Below are 14,081 nucleotides of genomic sequence, written 5' to 3' on the forward strand. Positions count from 1 at the left end.
TGTGGTTTTCATTTTTCATCAAATGATACTAAAAAAAAGATTTTTTCTAACTCAAACTCATTGGCATTGGCTCATTTTTTGTGAAAAACATATATCAAAACACATTTTCGATAAACACACACTGTACACCCCCCCCCCCCCCCATACACACATTTATATTACTTACAGTATGTTTGGCCAAGGGCTAATAAACATTGCTTCATTTGTAAATTTGAAACTAAACTAATTTTCTACTCATATCTTGAGTTTAATTCATTTTCTATTACATTTTATTAAAAAAACTAATAAAAAAAGTGTAGCACTTTTTAAAAGAAATCTAACATAAGAAAGGTAAAGGGCAAATATTAACCATGTAAGCTGTTTATATTGCTTGCAATTTAGGTGAAGCAAGCATGTGTAAAGCATTTTAATGTAAAATTGCTTAATTTTTCTGAATTAAATACAAGTAACAAAGTAAACGAGTAACAAAAATATGAACACCACACAAGGGTTAAATGTCAGGACCCTCAGTGAAACCAATGAAATGTTGAGACACTTTGAGATTGATAATGGTGTAAAAACAGTGATTTCTTGGTATGGGCAGCGATATGCCCCTATCTCTAGCATTGTAAGCCTGTTGGGAGCATCGGCTAAAAGGGCTGTATTTGGGAATACTGGAGTTGAGGGGCTATTTAACAAAAGTTTGCACTCGTTATCATGTTTCCTTGCAACCCAAGTACATTTCACACCAGATTTCTCCTTTAAGTATCAATGCAGACCAGGGGTCGGCAATAGGCGGCCCGCAGGCCAGATGTGGGCCGCAAGAATAATTTTTGAAATGCTTCTCTGGTGAGCTTTTGTTTACACTCCTCCCTCATCTCTCTGTTATGCTCGGCGTGACTTTAGTTTCCACTCGTTCTCGTTTTTTCACCTGTCCTTGGGCACCCTACCTCCTTATAAGGGCATTTCTTTTCCAGCTGTGCCTGTTGGCAGTTACATCAACAATAAACAGAATTAGTAAAATATGCATATTGTCTTAAATAAATGTACTAAAAAATGTATATAAAATCAAATATCAGACTAAAATACCTTGTCACAATTTTCCAAAAACACTGAGGCAATTTAATAAAAAAAATAAATAAAGAGAAGTCATAGAAGCCCCTCATTACTTGTTCACACTGAATATGTGCATTAAAGCCTTAGAGCTGACTAACACTAGTCTACTGTTTATTTCCACGCACCCTCAATTTCTGATCACATGACTCTTTAAGGGAATGCACTGTTTGGTTTATTGCAAGTTAAGCCCAAAACACACCCATGACAAACATAGAGAATTAGTACATGCCTTTTGCATGTTTCAAACCATGCAAGGAGTACTTTTCCCGTCATTACGATAGCAACGTGCCCTTAGTCAAGCTGCACAGTGCACAGAATGACTGCTCACCTATAGATCACTAAAACAGGACCCTCTGTTTGAAAAAGTAGCAAAAAAAAAATAGAAAATGTGCTGCAATCCACAATAGAAATGCGATGAGAAGAAGAAGAAGGTCATCTTAAGAAATATTCAGGCAGAAGACACAGTGCAGACAGTGGCTTAACCCCCTGGAGTTCACTAGTGCAGTGGTTCCCAACCTTTTTCTTCAGGGACCCATATTTTTTACCATTGTAACCTTTGGTGACCCAACATAACCCACCCCCCCCCCCACCCCCCCAAATGTAAAAGATGTAAGTGTATAATTGGGTTGGGTTGGGGTGTGGGGTGGGGGGGGGTTAGAAATGACAAATAAAAACTGACATTTACTATAGATGAATAAAATAAACACGTAAAAAAGGAAAATTTGATACATAAAACATAAGGATTTTTATCTTATGAAGAAAAAAAAAATTAGATCAATAAAATAATACAACTATTTAAAATGAATAAAAAATAATTTATATAAAATAAAAACAAACAAAAAAAAAAAGAATAATATCAGTTTCAGTTTCAGTTTCAAATCAGTAAAACAGCTCACCAAAACCTCAACCTGTCCAAATATTGGACAATAATTGATTAACTTTACAGGCCCTCACTCATTTTCATTTATTTAACTAAACTGAGTTTTATATTCTTATATTATTATATTATTATATTATTATATTCAGCCTCGCGCTGAATTCAGCTCCGCGCTGCCGGAGAGAGAGAGAGAGAGAGACAGAGAGAGCGCAGCGCAGCGCGGCGAATTTTGCTTACCCTAGACTATATATAGTATTAAAATTAAACCCCTTAAAATCAAGAGGGCTTCGCGACCCATCGTGGATCTTTGGCGACCCATAGGTTGGGTCGCGACCCATAGGTTGGGAACCACTGCATTAGTGCACTTGTGGGAATAAGGTGAAGTGAAGTGGCCCAGTTACAGCACAGATCTCCCAGTAACTATGAATCTTTTAACAATGACGGTTTATACTCTACAATCATAATTGTATTAGAACTTCCAGTGTAAACTCGATCAGAATAAATACACTTCTGAATTAAATTATTTAATGTGTTATATTTTTTCAAATCAAATTAAATCAAATTTGTATTTGTGACATGGATAGTAATACTAACTAAGAGTCACAAACATTAAAAATCAAGTCATTACGAGACGATTTTTAAATTGTTCTTTAAACAAGTAAAATATGGAGGACCAAAAATGACATAAGTGTAAATAAATAAATGCGCATATAAATGTAGAAATAAATAAATATATAAATATATAAATGAATAAATAAATAAATATATAAATAAATAAACACATGCCTAAATAATTGTATAGTTAAATAAACAAATTAATATATACATTTCTTATTTATATATTCATTCATTTATATGTACATTTATTTATTTCAACATTTATTTATTTATTCATTTATTTATTTATTTATTCATTTATTTCCACATTTCCACATATTCATTCATTCATTTATTTACCTTTACAATTATTTATACGTGTATTTATTTATTTATTTATTAATATATTAATTTATTTGTTTATTTATATGTGCATTTATTTATTTATACTTATATAATTTTTTTATGTTCCTCATTTTGACAGCTGACTATATGAAAATAGAGCCACCGGAAGCGTCGAAGAAACAGACATGCGCAGTAGCTTTGCTATTGTTTTCCCTCGACGGTCTATATGATGTGAAAACTGTAACAAAGCAAGATAAATGTACAAAAAAAATTATATCAATAGAGATTCAGTCCAAACAGAGATATTTATATATTTTTGCACCTAATGTATTTCATTATCAATATTATCTGAGCCCATTTTCATAATAATTGTAGAGTAGTAAAACTGCTTAATAATCATATTATTAAATATATTGTGATATACGAGATTACTTGTACGAGGGACACTGTAATATCTGCTGAACCTCCTATGCACTCTGTAATATGTGTCGCTGCTCTTTGCAGGGCTTCCAACTGACATCTTTCAGCAGGATAATGTTCCCCCACACACTGCAAGGGTTTTCCAGGAATGACTATTCCTTGGTGTGGCGGGTTGCCAGATGCATCCCCAAGACGAGCATTTATGGGATATATTACATTATTATTAGTTAGTCAATCACTTTTTGCAAAAAAAAAAAAAATCAGATTAATCACAATAATATCCTGTGATTAACTGTGATTAATCACACTTGTTCTTATCCTAACCATAAACGCACCAAAATGCACACCAATAAACCACGCGGTAGCCTGCAGGTATTTTGTAGTCCTCTCTTCACTGCAGGCTTTTATATCACATAAACGCTATTCTCAAAAACTCCCATCCCCACTGATGACTATCTCTGTAAGTACTCACTTTACAATTCTGGAAAAAAAGAAACTAGAGTGCATCTCTGCACACATTTGGCTCCTACTTTAAAATTCACTGAAAGCACCAGCAGCAGACGGTATAGCAGCATAACAACAACAACAACAACAAAACCCCTGCCTTAATATAATAGCAATCCACCTACGATAAACACTTTCACCACCTGTTGAAATGGAAAGTTGGGAAAATTAGGCTAAAGTGAACCGAAACTGGAAAGAAAGAGACACTTACCTTTGTTAGAGGTATGGTTGCGATTTCTCCAGCCTTTTCAGAACTGTGGAGGGAAAAAGATACAGTCAAATGTTTGGACATACCTTTTTTTATTTAATGGTTTAATTTTTTTCCTACATAGTAAATGAATAGTGAAGTGATCTATCAGACTATGAAGGAACACATAAGGAATCATGTAGTAACCAAACTACCCTGTGAAGAAGCATTTAGGTGATCTTATCTGAGGTTCCGTTAACTTGTGGTTTCTGAGGCTGGTAACTCTGATGAACTTATCCTGTACAACAGAGGAAACTCTTGCTCTTCCTTTTTTTTGGAAGCCAGTTTCCTCATAACATTTTTGATGATCTTTGCGCCTGCAATCTTGATTCCAGTTTTTTGGATTGACCGACCTTGAAGTATTTATTTTTTATTTTATTTAGTTGAGTAGTTTTTGTTTCTCATAACCTGGATTAGATCATTACTCAAATATTCACTATTCACTGTATACCTGTAACTCTACCTCTTCACTACTTTACTTTAACTGCTCTCTTAACTGCACTCTTTGATGCTCTCAAACACTTTATTAAGAGACAAGAAATTCAAGTAATTAACTCTTGATGAGTTCAGCACAGCTGTTAACTGAAAGCCTAAATTCCAGGTGACTCTACCTCATAAACCTGACTGAGAAAATCCAGCAGAGATGTGTAAAACAAGGCATCAAAGCAGAAATCTAAAATATATGTTTTTCTTCATAGTTTGGATGACTTTACAATATACTATACAATAATGTCTGAAGTTTTGAGACACACTGTATATATATATATATATATATATATATATATATATATATAAAATACATACAGGGGTTGGGCAATGAAACTGAAACACCAGCTTCCTCTTACAGCGTCCACAGTTAATCCTGTTGGATGTGGTTGGTCCTTCTTGGTGGTATGCTGACATTACCCTTGTGGCTCTTGATGCATCACAAAGACTTGCTGTCTTGGTCACAGATGCTCCAGCAAGACGTGCACCAACAATTTGTCCTCTTTTGAACTCTGGCTGGTGTGATAATCTGGGGAAACACTGGATATGACAGTCAGTCTTTATTAGGGATATGAGCATTTTGGAGCATTGCTGTGAGGATCTGATTGCAATCAGAGATAAGAGTGTTACTAAGTTTGGAATGTTCAATCCAGTCCACCTCATCCCTAATTCCACAAATTATTCCATATTTTCAGAGAACACAGTTCCTCTATTGCTCCACGGCTCAATTTTGGGGGGTTTAAACCCTCTAGTCCAGGGGCGTCCAAACTACGGAGGTATTTTAGAAATAGAATGAAAGTTGGCCCGCTGTTAAGCAGGTTTTTATAATGTGCAGGGGTGATAGCGTTCCGGCGCCGCGCCGGAAATCCGGCGTAGCGTGGCTCTATAAAAAAAATATATATATAAATAAAATAAATAAATAAATAAATAGAGCCGGTTCAGGTATTAAGTCCCGCCTCTCAGTAGAAACAGCCAATCAGCAGGGGGGAAGCCCCTCCCTTGCTGTGAGATTTAGCAGCGGGATCGGACGCAGCAGCTTCAGCTGATTTAAAAACAGATCTGGATATACGGAGATTTTTCTCAAAAAAAGATAACGGTAGGCTAAACACGTAAACTGTGATGATATGTTTCTGATAGCTGGTTAAAAATACACTTCTTGTATCAGCACACAGATTAAACCCACTGTGATTAATAAACTGCAGCTGTGTTAGTGAGTTAGCTTGATAGGGAGTCAAGGTTTTAGAAAATAAATAAACTATATATGTAATGTTCAACTTGCCCTGTACCTGATCAGCTAATCACTATTTCACATATTTCACTGTCGTTATTAGTTTAGGATTACAGGAGAAAATGAATATAGCTAATTAGCTAGAAGCCAGATGTAGTGGATAGTCAGAATTTAGTACAGTACTTTATGTTTGTAGTTTAAATCAGTTTCTTAACCCTGATCACTGAACTAAAATTGTGTTTTCCACAATTCCACAATCATTTCACCTAGATTTTCACCTGATCTTGATTTTCACCTAGAGTGACAGCTGTCACAGTGAAAATGAAGCGGAGTTATGAAAGTGGTTGTGCTAAACGAAAGAAACGGGCAGAGAGCAAAAGAATCGCAGATGCACTGCCAAAATTCACCTCCTTTTTTACACCTCCTGAACCGATCAGTGTTTTTGGGGCCGATTCCGATCGCCGGTCGTCTTTCACCACGATGGGCCGATCGCCGATACCGATCTTGGGCGGGGCCAAATGCCACATTAATGCCACACAGGTGCCTGGCAAACCTGGCTGGTACAGATTCCCCTAATTACATCCACACCCAAGCAAACACTGGTAATTTACGCTGCTAGTAAATAAACATGAATGTTACTGACCAAAATAAACGCTTTTTATGAGAGATATAAGTTCTGTGTAAATATTTATAAGACAATACCTGACAATCAGTTTTAATGACGTTAAATAAACATCACTGTGACAGCGCTAGTCGCAGTTTCACCGCAGTAAAGGACGAGGAGGTGAATCACTTATCTAACCAGCCTTTACTGATTTCTGCTCCAATAACCCTTTCAATAACCTCCAATAGCCTTTAATAGTCTTCAGTAGCCTTCAACAGTCTAACCTTGCCGCCGTGGTGTGTCCACTAAACTCAGTAGTTATAAACATCCTGAGGTTAGCAGCGCTAACTGACCTGTTTATAATGTAATCCGAGCAGTGCCTCCGTGACAACTGCTGCTGTTAGCTGCTTTGGCTGAAAGGTGAACTGTAGAGAGCTGTATTATCCGTTTTTAAAACCTTTTCCTACACAGATGAACTTAAAAAAACGTGTAAAAAAAACGCTCCAGACTGGCTGAGCTGAGCTCTGTAGCCCGTGGCTGGGCTGTAGCTGTGACTGAGTGAAGAGAGCGGGGCTTGTGCTGCTGCAGCTCCCACTAGTGGTTGGATGAGGAACTGCAGCTTCTTGTAAGTGAGCAGTTTCACCGGTTTCACCAGTTTCATCCACACACAGCTCTGATAAACTGCTTAACCCTAAACTCCTGAATCAGATCGGCTAAAATCATAAGAATATCTGCAGAACAGTGTTAATATGCAGTAGAATATACAGAACAGTGTTAATATGCAGAAGAATATACAGAACAGTGTTAATATGCAGTAGAATATGCAGAACAGTGTTAATATGCAGTAGAATATACAGAACAGTGTTAATATGCAGAAGAATATACAGAACAGTGTTAATATGCAGTAGAATATACAGAACAGTGTTAATATGCAGAAGAATATGCAGAACAGTGTTAATATGCAGTAGAATATGCAGAACAGTGTTAATATGCAGTAGAATATGCAGGATCAGGGTTGAGAAACACTGCTGTAATGTGACTTCTGTTCATTTGTAGTTCACAGTAAGACCACATGTCCTGACGTTTATAAAAATCTCTATGAAACATAAAGTTACATTATTTTACACAAGGACACCATCTTAAGAAGAGCTCTCAGTAGAAAAAGAAAAAATAAAAGTGCACTTTTTTTTACAAGAGTGGAGAAAATGTAAATATGAAAATGAAAACGTTATCTAAAATGTGTCACTTGACAATAAGGTTATACACAGACTATTAAATGTTTGAATAATGTGTCAACATTTATGCCTATGTTACGTCACATATGCAGTCTGTTGTCCCTCCCCAACAACCCCCCCCCCCTTCCTCACCCTGTTGGAACAGGAAAAAAAAGTTCAGGCTCAGGATTTTTTTTCACTATCACCCCTGAATGTGAGATTCAAAGTTTGAACGCTAGGTGTCAGAAACGGGCCTAAGAGTCTAAAAGCGGAGAGGGTGCTCAGTTGTAGCGCTGAAAACAGGTTAAAGAGTCTAAAAGCGGAGAGAGTGCTCATTTCGAGCTCAGAAAAACGGCGCAAAGAGTCTAAAAGCGGAGAGAGTGCTCAGTTGTAGCGCAGAAAAATGGACCAAAGAGTCTAAAAGTTGCCGTAATTAAGAAGTTTTATATTAAGAGACATCATGAAATTAAACATCAATTTGAAAAATCTTAGTTTACACAACACTGTCAAAGATAAAGATAGTAAATCAAGTAAAATAGTGTGTAAATCAGGAAAAAGTATTATTTAAAGTGGTATATTTCATTATTTGTTTTATTATAGAGTCTGTGGCCCGTGACTTCAAATATATTTCTCCTTCTGGCCCCCAACAAAAAAAGTTTGGACACCCCTGCCCTAGTCTAAACCTACATGACGCACAGTGCCAAAAGGTTCCTGTATATCTGCTCCAGAGAGTCCTGTTCTATTGGTAATACTTCTCTACCGGGACTGGATGAGCTGTGTGTGCTATGTACTGTATATATATATATATATGTTCCTCTTTTCCACTCGTCAAACTGACAAATATTACTAAAATGATCTAAGGCCCACAGGCAAGGTCAAAAGGTTTGAGCATGTAGAACACCGAGAGAATCTTCAGCAAGCTTCCCCTCAAAACTTTTCTAGGTTTGGTCCACAGGGTAAAATGTTCCTCCGATCTTTCATACAGGCCTCCCTCAGGGAATCTGTGCTCCGCTCCTCCATTCCTTTTCCATTCACTGCTGTATTCTATAACGTCAGTGCTCCTGGTTCTCCAGCTTTATCTTTTTTTAGTTTCTGTAGCCATAGGACAGTTCAGAAGGTTTTACAGAGGTATTAATCTGCTTTTGGAGAAGAAACAACCGTTCAAACTGTTGATATGATTGATTGATATAAAAATATTGCACTCGTCATCCAAAAAATAGCTGCACCCAGAAGGAAGTGAAGGATTTTTATCCCTTGTGTGGTGTTCGGGTCTGTGGGACCCGTTTTCATTTTTCATCAAATGATACTAAAAAAATTGTTTTTCTAATTCAAACTCATTGGCATTGGCTCATTTTTTGTGAGAAACATATATCAAAACACATTTTCGATAAACACACACTGTACACCCCCCCCCCCCCACACACACACACACATTTATATTACATACAGTATGTTTGGCCAAGGGCTAATAAACATTGCTTCATTTGTAAATTTGAAACTAAACTAATTTTCTACTCATATCTTGAGTTTAATTCATTTTCTTTTACATTTTATTAAAAAACTAATAAAAAAGAGTAGCACTTTTTAAAAGAAATGTAACATAAGAAAGGTAAAGGGCAAATATTAACCATGTAAGCTGTTTATATTGCTTGCAATTTAGGTGAAGCAAGCCTGTGTAAAGCATTTTAATGTAAAATTGCTTAATTTTGCTGAATTAAATACAAGTAACAAAGTAAACGAGTAACAAAAATATGAACACCACACAAGGGTTAAACTATTTTGAGGAAAGGAAGGTTACCAGGAACCTTCGAGCATATTTATTGAGCTACACAAAGTTGTAGAGGTTCTTAATGGTGTCCTGAGATAACCCATGTCACACAGCTTAAATATTAACATGCAGTTCCTGGAGATTTTGCAGAATGTTGATAGTAGGCCTGTCACAACAATTACAATACTGTAATAAATACATTATTGATTTTTGTTTTCTGATTGTCAAACATACTTTAATAGCAGACAAAGATAACCTGAGTAAATGATAACAATAATGATAATTTAATTTATTAAATAAAATAAAAAAAATGTATCTATATATATATATATATATATATATATATATATATATATATATATATATATATATATATATATATATATATATATCCTAACCAATCTAGCACTGTGTAAAAAAAGTGGCAACAACTGCAATCAAGCTTTGCTAATAACTGGTAACGAGTCTTTCACATCTCTGTGAAGGGGAATTTTGTTCCACTCTTCTTTGTTTTAATTCAGACACGTTGGAGGATTTTCCACAATAAACGTCCTGTTTAAGATCATCCACAGCATCTCAATCATCCAGACTTTAACTAAACCACTCCTTTTCTGATTTTTTTAAGCCATTCAGAGGTGAACTAGTTTGTGTGCTTTGGGTCATTGTCCTGCTGCAGAACCCAAGTACACCTGAGCTTGAGGTCACGAACTGACTGGCTGGACATTTTCCTTCGGGATTGTCTGGTAATCAGCAGAATTCCTGCTTCCATCTGTTACAGCAAGCTTCAGCAAGACCCTGAAGCTTTGTATATTAAAGTAAAGTATTTATCCAGTCACACAGGGCCCACTGCTTCATTAACCTTGACTCCGTAGACACTGTTAGAGCTTTTCTACCAAAAGATCCTTGGTTGATGAACTGGTTCTTTTCAGGTTGCTTTTCAGCAAACAGGACATCGTTTGCATGAGTTTTAGATGAACAGAGGATACGTCACGGAATACGTTCTCAACATGGTGGAGTTGCACAGCAGCTCGGTTTCCTACTTTATCCTCTTGAGACACAGCGTCCTCATATGTGGACATTACATTTCTGCTTCTCTACACCATTATACTTTTTTTTTTTTTTGAAAGGTTGATCCTTTAGATTCATATGGAGACACCGCCTGCATTATCTAGTGGTCACATGACAACATTATAGTTAAGTGATTGAAAACAAGATGGCGGGAATCCCGGTCAAAAGTTTCTACAGCCAGTCCAGACAGAAACATGCGACAGTTTTAGATTTTACACTATGTTCTTTACTTTCTGTACAAACATGAAATTTAGTGTTTTTTTTTGTCTAATTGGGTCCTGCTGATTCCAAATGACAAGGATATATTATTATTATTATTATTATTATTTATCTTATTTTAGTTTTTTTGGGGGGCAAAAACAACTTCCTATACAAAGATAAGATTTTATACTAGTTAGGTCCTCCTAAACAGATGGAAGAAATAAAAAATGCACACCAAGCTAAAGTCCAGGTCTTAGGAGGATAACCTACTTTGGTTCCAGTTTGGAATTTTTCAGGTTCCAAAACCTGTTTCTGTTGGTGGCAATTTGCCAAATGGTTCAAAATTATGTGTGTGAACAGGATCGGAAAAACTTCATTTTCTTAAATGAATTCCTTATGATATATTATGTTTTCACCATGTCAGTGGCATTTAATGCTCTTAAAGTTCCAATAATTTGGTTTATCACAATACTTTCTGGGACAACATATGCCCATCTGTGTAGATAGAGCAAATCAATTACAGTTTCTGAGGCTGGTAAATCAAAGTTACTTGTGCTCTTTCTTTCCTGTGGCGATCCTGATGAGAGCCAGTTTCATCATCAACATTTTTGATGCACTTGAAGATACTCTTAAAGTTTTTCCTTTTTTTTTTTTTTTGATTGACTAAACTTTATTTCTTAGTCGTTTTTTTTCTTTAATTAGTTGGGTAGTTCTTGCCATAATATGACTTATATGCCATAACATGTCCAACATTTTAACTGATGCTTTACATACGACATTTAAAAATTGTAAAATGCAAATCAAAACTTTAAAGTCTCTACTTCTACTAATGTTAATTAATAAATCTTCATATTTTTGTTACTCTTTTACTTTGTTATTTGTGTTTAATTCAGCAAAATGAAGCAATTTTACATTAAAATTCTTTACACATGCTTGCTTCACCTAAATTGCAAGCAATATAAACAGCTTACATGGTTAATATTTGCCCTTTACCTTTCTTATGTTACATTTCTTTCAAAAAGTGCTACTCTTTTTTTTATTAGTTTTTTAATAAAATGTAAAAGAAAATGAATTAAACTCAAGATATGAGTAGAACATTTGTTGAGTTTCAAATTTACAAAAAATGAGCCAATGCCAATGAGTTTGAGTTAGAAAAAATATATTTTTAGTATCATTTGATGACAAATGAAAACGGGTCCCACAGACCCGAACACCACACAAGGGTTAATTTAGAGATAAATGCAGGAAGAAAATATTTTTTCACATTTTCAGCAGCAAACTTTTAGATTTAACTTTATTATTAGGAGTTTCACCGTCGACGACTGGCTGTCCAATACATCAGGTCAAAATCTTCAACAATGAGAAATCTTCTTGTTCATAAACGGATGAATCGGGCAGGGGGATCGGGGGCTGATGTCAGGGCCTACAAGCAGAAATATTGAGCAGTGCTGTTGGAGAATATTTCAGCTGAGCTGAAAGGGAAAGCATAAATGGATTTTTAGAGACTGTCATCGCTCAGCATTCCATCAAATATACACTAATTCATACATTCAGAGCGTATCAAACGGCGAGTCCTCTAAAGCCAGGGCTGAAAGTAGGCTGAGCAATCCGTCTGAGAATAAACGCCCACGTCTGCCTTTAAATACGCCTCTGTCTAAAGTACTGGAGCCGCAGTCGTGCTCAACTACCGTCTTCTCTTTAAAATATTTAACTAGGGGCTTTTGGAGGGGAGGCAGGTAATGCAGTGGAAATGACATTCTCCATGACTCCCCGTGACTCCGGCACAAATGAATTTCTCTTGGCTTTAATTATTTCTTTCTCTGAACGCCCCTGGAGCCTTCCTCTCCGTAGCCCGTGGATTGTGTGAAATGTTCCGCGTCTGACCTCCAATTTCCAAAATGTTCCACAGCTTTGCTAGGAAATTGGATGCCCCACATTTCCCATCAAGCCCCGGTGCTTTTCGGAGCTTCGTCCCTGGGTCTTTGTCAAAACTTCTGCGGCGGCGGCTGAAAAACCGAACGGCGCGCTGCACACATTTGAACGAGGCCATCAAAGAAACGCAGAAATAAAACAATAGCGGAGAGACTTTCTGCTAAAAAACATTTCTAATGATGAGCTCCAGCAGACTGAGGAGCTTCTATTCTAGAGAACAAACACATCAGACACGTGTGAGATCCTGCTGGTGCAGACCAAGGCCATCCTTTTCCTCCCTTTCAATGATTTACTGGCACACGTACTGCACGTAAGTGCCTTGAGCTAATGGCTATTAACTCCAAAATCACAGAGATCCATCAGCCTGAAGTCTGAAGGATAATTAATCACGAGTAATCACAAGTGAGAATGATCCACTGAGAGGAGGAGTGATCTGGCTCTATTTTAATGGACTGTGCCATAGTCTGTGTAGAGCTGGACAGAGCATCGTCTCTCAAAAGTGAAGCCACCACAGGTCGGGCGCCCCCTGCTGCTGTTCGGTTGCAGAAAGCTGTGTAACTTCACCCATCCCCATAGGTTTCAATGGCAAAACAGAACAACTTTCAATCACGTTTTTTATTTTCCAATATACTGTAATTCTATCTCCATTATTTAAAGCAGCAGTTATTCAGCTCTATTCTAAAAGGTGTGGTTATTGGTGTGTAAAAGGGCGGGGTTACACCTATAGCCAGGGTGGGACCAATGACTGTATGGGCGGGACCATAGACTGTATATAGCTCTGTCAGGGGCGGGGTTATTTAAATGAGTAGGCTGTCTCTCCACAGTCTTTCTCCCTCCTCTGGTCTCTACTGCGCTCTACAGACTCGGGTTTCAGGATCGCCAACATGGAGGAAGATTTAGGCTTCATTATCATTGAATGAATGGGAACGGAGACACGGCGTCCATCTTTTTTTTACAGTCTCTGGACTGTGCTAATCTGAGCCTGAGCCAATCTTTTTATTTTTTAATTTTTTATACACTATCCTACATGTACCCCACTGTTGTACAGTATCTATGAATGGACATATATCTATTACACAGCCTGCAACAGTGAGGATCATTTTCACAAGCTTTGGAAAAGAAAAGCACTTTCACTTCATTTTTAGTCGAGTGGAATTTCACTATAGAAATGAGGTTACAAACTGAACAGCTCTTATAAAAGTCAGTTTTTTTTTATTTCCCCTCTACATTATTCTTCACTTCAACCGTCTTTAAATTATTATTTTTTTTTGTAAATCAGCATGTTGCTCATTATATAATCTTCTGTGTTCTGCTCTCGAATAAAAAAAATAATAAAGAGGCCCTATTTTATTAATCTAAAGGCAAGCTGTCAGCTGTGCACCTTATATCTTGATTTAGGGCGCGTCAGTGTGTCTTTGCTATCGTAACAACGGGAAAAGTATACTTTTGAGCATGGCTCAAAAGGTGCAAAAAGCATGCACTAATTATTAATGTA

At 36.7% G+C, this 14,081-nt stretch overlaps 1 protein-coding gene across 1 annotated transcript in view; it reads right to left on the reverse strand.

Annotated features, from left to right (window-relative positions):
• Positions 1-3,632: 3,632 nt before the first annotated feature.
• The window catches only part of si:ch211-51h4.2 (uncharacterized), a 216,312-nt gene continuing 205,863 nt past the window's right edge, over positions 3,633-14,081 (reverse strand). The window contains exons 13-14 of the mRNA XM_049465961.1: positions 4,050-4,092; positions 3,633-3,653 (exon numbers count right to left, since the gene is read on the reverse strand). Of these exons, the coding sequence (XP_049321918.1) occupies positions 3,633-3,653; positions 4,050-4,092 (64 nt within the window). The remainder of the gene's footprint in view (positions 3,654-4,049; positions 4,093-14,081) is intronic.

Source organism: Astyanax mexicanus, chromosome 16 (assembly GCF_023375975.1).
Source record: "Astyanax mexicanus isolate ESR-SI-001 chromosome 16, AstMex3_surface, whole genome shotgun sequence".
Taxonomy (NCBI): domain Eukaryota; kingdom Metazoa; phylum Chordata; class Actinopteri; order Characiformes; family Acestrorhamphidae; genus Astyanax; species Astyanax mexicanus.